This window comes from Epinephelus moara, chromosome 13 (assembly GCF_006386435.1).
Source record: "Epinephelus moara isolate mb chromosome 13, YSFRI_EMoa_1.0, whole genome shotgun sequence".
NCBI lineage: Eukaryota > Metazoa > Chordata > Actinopteri > Perciformes > Serranidae > Epinephelus > Epinephelus moara.
Window position 1 is genome coordinate 1,623,810 of NC_065518.1, and position 12,942 is coordinate 1,636,751.

Consider the following 12,942-nt stretch of genomic DNA (forward strand, 5'->3'; position numbering starts at 1 on the left):
CTGTGACGTTTTCTCATATTTTTGGACGACATGCTATACTATGACATTTTTTCATGAATTTGGACGACATGCTATACTATGACTTTTTTTCATTAGCTTGAATTATATGCTATACTGTGACGTTTTCTCATATTTTTGGACAACATGCTATACTGTGACGTTTTCTCATATTTTTGGACAACATACTATACTATGACGTTTTTTCATTAGCTTGAACTATATGCTATACTGTGACTTTTTTTAATGATTTTGGACGACATGCTATACTATGACGTTTTGACATGATTTTGGACGACATGCCTTATTATGAATTTTTTTTTTTACTGATTTTGGTCAACATGTTATACCAGGACGTTTTTTCATGATTTTGGACGACATGCTGTACAATGACGTTTTTTCATCATTTTGGACGACATGCTATACCATGACGTTTTTTCATCATTTTGGACGACATGCTATACTATGACGTTTTTTCATCATTTTGGACGACATGCTATACTATGACGTTTTTTCATGAGTTATGACGACATGCTATACCATGACGTTTTTTCATCATTTTGGACGACATGCTATACTGTGATGTTTTTTCATGATTTTGGATGACGTACCATACTATGACTTTTTTCATGATTAATTTTAAAAACCTGCTTTACTATAACATTTTGCATGACATGTTTTGACACAGTTTACTATGACTTATGTCATATTTTTTATGACATCCTATCTTACTTTTTCACCACGGAATGTTATTGTGGAATACTATGCTATCATTATACTATTTACTTTGACTGTTTTTCAATAAGTTTTTTTTTTGCTTACTCTATTATGACTTCTTCCTCAAATTTGTATGGCTTAGTATACAAAGATTTTTTCATGATTCATTTATTCATTTTTTGACATACCATATGGCATACAATACAATATACGTTTTTAAATAAAATTATTCAGAAATGTCATAGTCAAACGTAATAGTATAGCATGTCGTCCAAAATCATGTAAAAAAATCACAGTATAGCATGTCGTCCAAAATCATGTAAAAAAGTCACAGTATAGCATGTCGTCCAAAATCATGAAAGAAAGTCACAGTATAGCATGTCGTCCAAAATCATGTAAAAAAATGACAGTATAGCATGTCGTCGTCCAAAATCATGTAAAAAAATGACAGTATAGCATGTCGTCTAAAATCATGAAAAAAAGTCATAGTATAGCATGTCGTCCAAAATCATGAAAAAAAGTCACAGTATAGCATGTCGTCCAAAATCATGTAAAAAAGTCACAGTATAGCATGTCGTCCAAATTCATGAAAAAATGTCATAGTATAGCATGTCGTCCAAAATCATGTAAAAACATCATAGTATAGCATGTTGTCTAAAATCACGTAAAAACATCATAGTATAGCATGTTGTCTAAAATCACGTAAAAAAGTCATAGTATAGCATGTCGTCCAAAATCATGAAAAAAGTCATAGAATAGCATGTTGTCCAAAATCACGTAAAAAAGTCATAGTATAGCATGTCGTCCAAAATCATGAAAAAACGTCATAGAATAGCATGTTGTCCAAAATCACGTAAAAAAGTCATAGTATAGCATGTCGTAAAAAATGATGAAAAAAACGTCGTAGTATAGCATGTCGTAAAAAATGATGAAAAAAACGTCATAGTATAGCATGTCAAATTTTCATGAAAAAAATGTCAAGTCACAGTATACTGTCATAAATCATAAACATCAGTGTTATTTCCTAACAAAAGTCATATGTATGTATGTAATTAAAAATTTCATCAAAAAGTGATCGTACATCATAAAATTAAAATAGAAAAAGTAATCCAGTTTGTCATAGAAAAAAAATCATGAAAAAAGTCAAAGTATAGTATGTCGTCCAAAATCATGTAAAAAAGTCAAAGAATAGCATGTCGTCCAAAATCATGTAAAAAAGTCATAGTATAGCATGTCGTCCAAAATCATGTAAAAAAGTCACAGTATAGCATGTCGTCCGAAATCATGAAAAATCGTCATAGTATAGAATGTCGTCCAAAATCATGTAAAAAATTCATAGTATAGCATGTCGTAAAAAATGATGAAAAAAACGTCATAGTATAGCATGTCGTCCAAAATCATGTAAAAAGGTCACAGTATAGCATGTCGTCCGAAATCATGAAAAATCGTCATAGTATAGAATGTCGTCCAAAATCATGTAAAAAATTCATAGTATAGCATGTCGTAAAAAATGATGAAAAAATCGTCATAGTATAGCATGTCGTCCAAAATCATGTAAAAAAGTCACAGTATAGCATGTCGTCCGAAATCATGAAAAATCGTCATAGTATAGAATGTCGTCCAAAACCATGTAAAAAACCTCATAGTATAGCATGTCAAATTTTCATGAAAAAAATGTCAAAAGTCATAGTATACTGTCATAAATCATAAACATCAGTGTTATTTCCTAACAAAAGTCATATGTATGTATGTAATTAAAAATTTTATCAAAAAGTGATCGTACATCATAAAATTAAAAAGAAAAAGTAATCCAGTTTGTCACAGAAAAAAAATCAGGAAAAAAGGCAAAGTATACCGACATAATAAAATGACATAAAAAGAACAATCTGGCATTAAAAAGTCTGTGATAGTATGACGTTAATAATCAGTCATAAAGTCATAGTAAAGCATGTCAGAAAAAAAGCAAGACACAAAATCAAGAACGGTATAAAATGGTTTATTTATTGAAACGCAGAAGCAAAGTTGACGTTACTCATACTTACACTTCAGTATTAAAAATAATTTAAATATATAACAAATTTTCAGCTTAAATCTTGAGACCTTCTACAAGACAGAAAGATGGATAGCCATAATTAATATTATATTTAAAATAAACTAATTTTTAAAAAAATCATGAATTGAGCATTTTTAAGAGAACTGTGTAAATAATGTGTGAGTGTTCTGTGTGTCCAACTTTGTGTCTAATGATTTGAAGGTTCACTCTGAGCTGAGCAGCATTAATGAAACTCTCTCTTTACAAATCAGCTGAATTCTTCCATGTAATTGTCTTAATGAGCTCTGATGACATCCAGTGTCATTGACATCGAGTACAGCTAAGATTCACCCTCGTTAACGTTCAATCATTCAAATCACACAACGGCTCTACAGTCGTCCAAGCCTTTACTTTATTCAGACACCAACACAAAAATATTTGTGTGAGAACAGTTTGAGATTGAAGTCTTTATCTGAAACATGCGTTTTCACCTCTGCATTCTTAAACATGCACGAGACAACAAGATGGTTGCCATGGTGAGTTCAGTGCCTGATCTTTTTGTACTTTTATAGTTGAAGCGGTCAGTGTGGTCTGCAGTATGTTTCAGAGGGAGATGTCTGAGGAAACGTGCAGCTGTTGTCCTGGTTTCCACTTGGCGCTGTGTCTGCCAGCGTCTGTCCGTCTGTACGGCTGATTCCTTAAATCTGAGACAGAGGACAAAGAACAAACACAATGAGCAACAGCAGGAGACAAAACAGGTGATGCACACATTTGTAACACGTGTACTATTAACTAGTCATGTCCAGTGGTGGAGGAAGTTTCCAGATGTCATACTGAAGTTAAAGTTCAGCATTAAAAGACTTACCTAAAGCAAATTTCAGAAAAAGAATTCATCATACAATATGCATTAAAAATGTCAAATGTCCAAGTATATAATGAAGGGTCACTGAAAATGTCATAAAAAATCCTGTGAAAAACATTGTATAGAATGTGATAAAAATGTCATCAAAAAGTCAGAGTGTACTATGTGATAAAATAAACAAAGGGCACAGTATGACATACAAAAAAGCCTCATAGTAAAAAGTACGCAATAAAAAAAATCAGGAAAGCGCTCAAAATCATAGGAAAGTATGACATAAAAATGTCACAGTAGAGCCTTGAAAAGTCTGGAGAAAGTGTCAGTATGGTATGTCATAAAAAAATCTCATAATGTAGTAGGCTGTAAAAAATGTAACAAAAAGGAGTCGTGTCATACGATGTCATACAAAGAACAGCTGATCGAGGAGAAATCTTCAGTCGCATCAAAAGCCTCGAGCTGGAGAACCAAAGCTTACACAAAATGGTGGATGACTTTAAAAATGTCATAAAGTATACTACAAAATTAGGAAAAAAAAACATGTAGTATAGTAGGGCACAAAAAATAGTATAGTACGTATGAGTATAGTATGTCATAAAAAGTGGATTTAAAAAATTGTAGTATAGTATGTCATTCAAAATCAAGAAAAATATCATAGTAAACTATGTCATTAAATTATTAATAATTAAATTAAATTAAATTAATTCATGAAAAAAGTCAATAAAGTATGTCTTAAATAATATGAAAAATTCATGGTATTGTATGTCTTAAAAAATCATGCGAAGAAGTTGTCGTTTAGTATGCCATAAAAAAAATTGAGGAAAAAAGTCATTGTATAATATGTCATAAAAAATATATGAGAAAAAGTCAAAGTATGCTATGTCAGTGAAATGTCATGAAAACAGCTGTAGTAGTTTGCCATCAGAAGAAAAGTCATTGAACAGTATGAGACAAAAAACTGTAATAAAGTGCAACAGTATAGTATGCAACACAAAATGCAATAAATATTTTCTTACAAATAGATCACTGTGCAGTATATCTTTACAAGTATAGTAAATAATGTTGCAGTCTAATATGTCATTGTCTGTATGTGACTGTGTAAAATTTTGTAACTGCAATTACTTCCAGAGAGAAAGTACATTTACGAGGATTTTAAATATACTGTGTAGACAAAAGTATGTGGACACCCCCTGTTTTGTGCTTATAGTCATGTATGTAGCTGTGTGTTAAAAGGTGGCTTTAACCTGTGTCTTGTTTTAATTAAACATTTTGTGACCACAGTATTTTTGTGCTTCAAATCACTGAGTCAGACTGTAATATGACATGAACACATACATGAGAGTTCCCCAGGTAAAGATAAAGCTGTACATGTTCCTCTGAGAGTGTCAGAGGTGCAGTGAGAGAGAAGCAGCTGCTGTGAGCAGGACAGTACAGAGCAGCGAGGGATCTTATGAAGTCACCTCTTCGCTGAAGACGGAGTCGCAGAAGAGACGAGAGGAGCGCTTGGCAGAGCGAGCCGTGAAGGGCACGGACTTAAGAGCTGAAGACACCAGAGAAACAACAGGGAGAGAGGAGGGACAAACAAGAGAAGGAGAGAGAAAGGCAAGGACAAGAAATGTGAGCCGTAAAAGACAGAAAAGAGAGTGAAGAATTTAGCGATAAAAGGCTGAGTTTCCTAAAATAATTAACAGGAGGAAATGTTTAGACATGCATCTTTCCCAAGGTCAATCATTTAGTGCTCGGCTCGGACAATTAGCCAGAAAAAAAGTATTTCATTTAGAAAAAGGGACACTTTAATGTTTGATGATTACGTAGCTGCAACAATTAACCTTCAGTTTCCCTTCAAAGGTTAGCTCAACATTTTGGGAAATAAAGATATTTGTTTTCTTTCATCTTCTTGAGAGAAGATCTTTATCACGTTAAACTATTTCATACAGAGCTGGAAGTCAGCATGTTGTGGATAGCCTAGCTTAGCATTAACACTTTGGGCGGAGGGAAACAGGCAGCCGGACTCGACCAACACTAAAGCTTGCTGATCAACATGTTGCATCTTGTTTGTTTAATCTCAACACAAACAGAAATGTAACAACAATTTGTGAGTTTAGGGTGAAATTCAATTTTTGTTTTTTTGCTCAGTTCAAACTGCGAGGTACATGTTGATAATGAGCTTTACACCCAGGCCATGCTGCCTATGTGAGCACTTTGTTATGGCTACCTCATTTTATGATGTGCAGTGTTCACACAAGGCCCGTTTCCACCGCAGGAACTTCGGGGTAATTTTACGGGGCCGGGGCCACCGCAGGAACTTCGGGGTAATTTTACGGGGCCGGGGCCTTTGGTGCGTGTCTCCACCGCAGGAACCACCCCCGAAGGACAGAGTTCCGGAACTTTTACAGGAGCTAAACAAGTCCCTGCCTCGGAGTAGGTACTCAGAACGGCCCAAGAGACTCCTGGCTGGGGCTTGGGGATTACTTGGTGCTGATTGGATATACTCAAGACGGGATGTGACGTTTTGTAATTAATAACATGGTTATCGTCGATTAGCTGGGTTAACCGTTAGCTGTTAGCGGTGTCTGTAATAACTCAATAAACGGTCCGTGAGTAAAATATTTTTTCCAGCGGATATCTTAGTTACAACATGATTGAGCTAGCAAAGCAGTTTTGTGTTGCTATGTGTGGTATTTATTCAGTTTTGGGAAATCACGATGTCTAGAAAGCATCAGCTGACAGGGACAGCTCACAGCAGCAGCAAAGCTAACATCAGGACGCCATCTGTTAAAAGCCTCCCGTTGTCGGATACGATATGAAACTACTCCAGTTAGCTCAATCATGTTGTAACTCAGACATCCGCTGGAAAAAATATTTTTTTCACGGACCATTTAGTGAGTTATTACAGGCACCGCTAACGGCTAACAGCGCCCCTACGTCGCCCTGGTCAAAATGGTTGTGCAACGATTACGTCACATCCAGAGCCCGGTAACTTTACAGGAACCTTCCTCGTACTCCGCTCTCTCAGTGGAGACACAGCGGTTGAGAGGGCCGAGCGAGAGGACGTTCCTGTAGTAGTTCCTGCCCCTTAAATAGTACCAGGAACTTCTTCAGTGGAAACGGGCCTAATGTTTCTGTGGACAGTATCCCTTAATTTGTTAAGACAAGGCTTTTATTGTGAAATATATGTATGGCCATTATGTTGAAATTGCAGTGGCTTGCACGGCTCCATAAATAAGCAGAGTATCAGCTTTTAATTGTGGAAATACAATTGAAGGAAGCAGCAGCGCAGAAGAAACACTGTCTGTTGTCAGAGGGCTTTTATTTTGAAACAGAAACAAGAAAGGTTGAAATATTTATATTTTTTCATGTCTGTGCCAGATGGAGACCTTGAGACTGTAGTGAAAGGTGGTATAATGCCAATATGATTATTAAAAAAAAAAAAAAATTTCATTGTCTTTATTTTCTGAAAACTGCTCGTCATGCAGAAAAACAGTTCCTATTCTGTAGATGCCTCACTGTTCACGCCGGCAGTGTGGCCCGGGCGTTAGCTCATTATCTTCATAGCTTCAGTTTAACAAAGCCAGGCTAACTGTACCACCTGTCTCCAGTGTCTAAGCTAAGCTAGGCTAACCATGTCCCGACTGCAGGCAGGACTAGTTCTATTGATCGTCTCATCTTACTCTTGGAAAGAAGTGCATTTCCCAAAATGCTGAACTACTCCTTTAAGTCAGAGAGGAACCCTGATGATGAACACACTGTGTATGTCTTTGTTAAACTGAGCTCAGCTACAGTTAACATTGAAGTCATGTTATAATGGGCAGTGTGTGTCTCCAGGGTGTTGTGTACCTGTGATGATGTCCTCGATGGCTCCGTCCTTGCCCTCCCTCACCAGAGGAGACACCTGCCTCTTCTTCAGCTCCGCTATCAGATCCATCTGCGGCAGTCTGGACGTCACAGAAACCTGAAACATCAAACATGTCGATGTCTGAATGTCGGAGTGAGAACTCTTTAGGATGACTCCAGTTTCTTACAGCTTGGTTCTCATTTGTCTGATCTTGTAATCAAGGCAGTTTCACTCATACAGCCCAAAGTGACAACTCACATACTACTTCACAATCTGTACAACACACACTCTCTCTTTAGTCTGGTAACTCATCTGAGGAAAGAAGGTGTCGTAAAAAACACAACAAATTTGCAGTCTATTAAGTCTGAAAATTACACGGAGGAAAGAGCCGTTAAAAATCACTTCTTGCCGGTGCAGCAGGAAGAAATGTCACAGCCTCAGTCTGTGTGAGTGTGTACCAATACCTCAGTGTGTGTTTTACATATATGTACAACCTTAGTGTGCGTCCTTGTTTTTTATGTTCCAGTGTCTTTGTTTCAGGTTCTTCCTGTCTTTTTGATTTAGCAACAGCCACGAGCCATTTCCTCACTTTGTTTATAATATTATAACTGATAGAAACTGAGGATAAACCTTTCAGAATAAGACCCGAGTTACAGAAACAGGGCGTCTATGAATAGCTGCAGTTGTATTATATTTTTCGGAATAACAAGTTACCTTATTCCCTGTGACTTCAGGTTTAGGTGGAGTTGACGGAGCTTCACAGTTCAGGATGTGTTGTTTCTTCCTCTGCTCGTTCTCCCGCTCAGCTTGCTGTCAGAGAAACAGTATTTTAATTCACTTCTCTGCATCTGAAGGTCAGATAATAAGCGTGACATCAGCTCTCTGATTGGGCTGCGGGTGTACAGTAATATCTGTTTTTCATTATCAGTGAAGCAGTGAGTATCTGCACCGTCGGTTCAGTTGTGCCAGGGATCAATAAAAGGAGCGTTATCTGACCTTGTATGCTTTGATGAACCTGACAAAGACGGGGAAGAACATGGAGGGCGGAGTGGTTTTAGAGTTCTCGCCGAAGTACTCCACAGCAGAGTCGTAAGCATCCTGTCAGACAGAGACAAAACAATCTTTAGCTTCAGGCAGGATGGAAGTGCGTTTCTGCCAAAGTGATGAACAGAACAGATCCTGTGCGTCACTTTAGTGAGAAACTTCATTATCAGCTTCTTTATATTATTATTGAGTTAGTGTCTCAATATAAATTTTTTATTTTTTTTAAAGGTGAAAAACCTTCTAAATATTTGGACTTAAGCCTTATCAGAGATGGTAAGTCAATTTTTTGAGAAAGTTTTAATTTTTTTAAAGATATTTTATTTGATGAGACGACTGTAGTGTGAAGATGAGAGAGAGCCCGTGGCCACTACAGCAAGGACCAGTTCTTTGTATATGAGGCAACAGCTCTACCAGGTGAGCTCGCCACAAGGTTTATTTTGTTTATGTACAATTTCATTAATTCAAGATAAGAAATCATTATTTTGAGAAACTAAATCACTATTTCAAGATACTATGTCATCATGTTGAGATTCTTTGACATTATTTTGAGATATCAACTTATTTTGAAACGATAACTCATTACTTTGATGTACTTTGTCATGATTTAGAGAAACTAATTCTTCAGAGATACAACCTCATTTCAAGATGCTGATTAATTTTGAGATACCAAGTCATTACTTTGAGGTAATCACTCTTTTTGAGATATTAAGTCATCCTTTAGTGACACTGAAGTACTATTGGGACAGGATTAGTTTTACATAGGGATGTGGACTAATGCCTGTGGATATTCTCATTTATCCATCCATAGGATGAAAGGACAGCACCTATCCTTGCCCAGGAGATTTAACAGCTTAACCTCGAAAAACAATGGTCGTTCACAAATGGCCTCATGTGACCCTGACGACTCAACGATGACACACCATTGGAGCACTAACGAACCAGTGACATCATTGGCCTTGTGAAGACCTCCTCAGAGGTTAAATACCTGGGTTTTTCCACACCAGTTTGTCAGACTAGTTCCAGTCTACTCAGACAAGCATGAACTGATGAAGCCTCTTGGATAAGAGGTGAAACGTCTTCTAAGACAAAACTAAGTCCAGGTGCGTTTGATTCAATTGCCTTGAGATGATGTGGACTAATGTCAGTTTACCACAGGATGTCTGTCATATAAATGTCCGATTCACACGGAACAAGAAATCTCTGTAATTCTACCAGAGATGGGAGTGGTAACTCAGTTTGCGCCCTGGCGTCACCTCCCTGTCGGCATGTGCGTGCTGTGTTGCGTCCTGTATGTGTAATAATAATTAATGATTAGCCCAATATGAAACATTGCCCATGATCAGGATTGTGTGTACACAACGATTAGCAATATGGTTTTATATTAGGCCTAGCTAACACAACCAGAAGTCTTGTGGCTCTGAAAAGTACTTTCTTCTCGACCTTGTTGATTGGTCTCCCACGTAGGGCTGTGCCATCATTAGAAGAATGTCCACTATCACGACTGCCGACAACACCGAGTGCTTCTTCAAGCGCCTCCATCATCAAAAAAACGCGGAAAACTAGTTGTAAATGGTACGTAAAGGTATTTTCTCTGGACCGTTTTACAGAAGGTAAAAGTTGCCGTAATTTTTACTGACATTATCCGTAATGATTACAGACAGAGGGCTTAAGTCATTATTTTTGAAATACTATGTCATTTTTTAGAGATACTTAGTCATTATGTTCAGATATTGAGACAATATTTTGAAATACAAAGTCATTATTTTAAGACAATTATCTATTATAATTGTCTTAAAATAATATATTATATTTATAACTGTGTTATTATGACAATGACAAATAAATAATTGATTGATTGATTACTTTGCGATGCAGTCATATTGTTGAGATACCAGGTCATTATTTTGAGACACTAACTCATTTTGAGATGATAAATCTATTTTTTATGAGATATTAATTCAATAGAGACACTGACTTACTATTTTGAGATCCTAAGTGAGAAAGTTGCTCATGTTACAATACTAACACATTATTATGAGATACTAAGTCATTATTTTTTCAATACCACGTGATACATTCAAGAAAGTCTCATAACAACAGCTAGGATTAATTTCTGTATCACACTGGTGTAAATGGGTTTCCATAAGAGGTGTATTAATGGAATACAAAATGGTGTTTGTACGGAGACAGTTTGTATTTAGGTGAACAAATCTGACCTGAGCAGTTTTTCCATCAGCTATGAGCGAGTCGAGCAGCTCGGTGTTGCGGCTGAGAAACGTCTGCAGCACAGGATTGTCTTTCTCTACAGTGAACTCCCTCCTGGTCACCTCCATGCCTCTCTCCAGGGCCCGCACATCCTGCAGGATGCTGTCAATAGAAACTACAGCAGACGAGAGAGTCAGCTCACATTCATTCACACGTTCAATTTAACACTTGTATCACAGCTGATAGTGCTGTAATTAGACTTTATGGTATTAACGCTGACGCAGAGGTCACACTGTGGTGTCGGGGTGAGAGGACAGATAAACTGCACAAAGGAAAAATGATGTCTTAACTTCTCATTAACATCTGACACGTTCATATCTGCACCAGAGTGACTGAATTTACAACCATGATCCATTCAATTTCTACTAAAGGAACATTTCTGTTAAATATTAATCTCCTGGATAGAGACATATTTGTCATAGTACGCATCAAAACATACAACAAACATCCTATAATGTAACATATAATAACACCTTCAGTATACTTTTTGTTTCCACAGCAATTTGAAGCCGTTACTACAATTAGTTATATTATATATATTAATATTTAGGACACGACATGACAGAAATAATATTTATTTATTTTCTTAAGTTGAGGGGACGTCTGCTGTCTGCCTCCAGCTAAGCCCCGCCCACCACTAAACATCATACTGTTTACTAACAGTAAAAAAGGGTCTATATATTGTGAACTTTTTAAAATATTAAAGAAGTTGCTGCTGCTACGCCCCTCAACACCTGTGTTCACGTACTCACCCAGCGCTGCCTTGTCCAGGAAGTGCAGCTCTGTGTAGAAGGACTGGACCTCTGGATATTTCTCCTGGATGATGTCGACGATGAAATGCAGCAGCGTCTGTTTTCTGTCTGTCGATTTGGTGTCTAACAGCTTGGGAGCAGAAAACAAAAAACAACAACAGTCAAAAACAAGATTTATTTGTTTAAATGATTTCTGGATTTGAGGTGATGATACATTAAAAAGTTGAAGACGTTTGGACTCACCAGATCTAGACTCTGCAGGCGGAAGCCGTACGCTGCTCCTCGCTTGCTGCTGTTCATGTAGTTTCCAAATGCTAAAATGATCTTTTCATCAGAAACAGAGACAGAAACTTTATTTTCAATGAGCAACGATAAAATCATTCATTCATGCACACAGAAGCCCACATGGACCTGAAGTTTAAGACACCACAATACTTTTTACTTTCGTCAGAAAAAACAATCTTACACAAAACATATTTCAGATTAACCCTTTCGCCTCCCTTAACTTCTTTTTTGATTTGGTGATCATTTTGGCTGTGTTACAGCTTGTGGCATGAATTTTTACAAGAATTTTTCTTTTTAGTAACATTTTTGAAATCCAGTGTCTTTTACTCTCCTGATGCATTTTGCACCCTCTGGACACCTTTGTGGCAAAAATGTACACGCACGAAAAACTGCTATTAAATCACACATCAATATTTTTTTTCTGCTTTTTTTCATAAATCACTTAAACAACTTCAAAATTGCTCAAAACTACCAAACATTCAGTAGTTTTAAGGATTTTAACCCTTTAAATGACAGTTTAATTATTTGAAATATTTAAATTTTTATTACCAAAAAAAAAAAAAAAAAACACAAAATTTTTTTTGTTAGTTTCTATATAATAAATAGGAGGGGATGGAGCTTTGGTGGTGATTAGAGTCTTGGATATGTCAAAGACTAGCAACAAAATTGATTTGATTGCAGTAGCATTTTTAATGCAGTGTCAGATACTCCCTCTGGACGCCTTCGTGGCCTCAAATGCTTCATTGACTTCCATTAAAACCACATTTTTTTTTAATCTCACTGCATTTACAGTAAAAACCATGCACTCTGTAATGTCAGCATTTCATCTTGAAGAAAAGTAGTGATAGTTGACATTTTTACTGTATTCCACCAGATTCAACCGTTTTCCCATCGTGGGCAGACGCATGCAATTCTTGTCTTGTCATTTTTCTGTCTCCACAGTGAAAGTTGTGGATGGTCCCAACAGAAGCGTTCCTTAGCGTCCCCATGTTTGGTCCCCCCTCTGTTGGGGTACCTAGCACACAGATCTGGTACTAAAAGGTGGAGCTAGAAACCCTGCAGTCTGATTGGTCAGTAGAGGACGGTCACTCTGCTCAGGGCTGAGTTGTGTCTGGTTTTGAGGCTCATGTAACCACTGTTCATACTGTGGAGAGTTTTA

The 12,942-nt window shown here is 36.9% G+C and overlaps 2 protein-coding genes across 9 annotated transcripts in view; one reads left to right on the forward strand and one right to left on the reverse strand.

Annotated features, from left to right (window-relative positions):
- plaub (plasminogen activator, urokinase b) overlaps positions 1–12,942 on the forward strand; it is a 396,726-nt gene that overhangs the window by 94,550 nt on the left and 289,234 nt on the right. The window lies entirely within an intron of this gene.
- Positions 2,697–12,942, reverse strand: part of LOC126399408 (formin-like protein 1) — a 52,842-nt gene continuing 42,596 nt past the window's right edge. For 6 of the 8 annotated variants that reach the window (XM_050059326.1, XM_050059324.1, XM_050059328.1 and 3 more), the window contains 7 exons: positions 11,742–11,822; positions 11,499–11,628; positions 10,698–10,861; positions 8,434–8,535; positions 8,152–8,247; positions 7,440–7,554; positions 2,697–3,450 (listed from right to left, as the gene is read on the reverse strand). In XM_050059326.1, coding sequence (XP_049915283.1) covers positions 3,350–3,450; positions 7,440–7,554; positions 8,152–8,247; positions 8,434–8,535; positions 10,698–10,861; positions 11,499–11,628; positions 11,742–11,822 — 789 coding nt within the window. In that variant the 3' untranslated portion in view covers positions 2,697–3,349. Of the gene's footprint in view, positions 3,451–5,062; positions 5,143–7,439; positions 7,555–8,151; positions 8,248–8,433; positions 8,536–10,697; positions 10,862–11,498; positions 11,629–11,741; positions 11,823–12,942 lie in introns of all 8 variants that reach the window. The other 2 variants (XM_050059327.1, XM_050059325.1) reach the window with 1 other exon arrangement.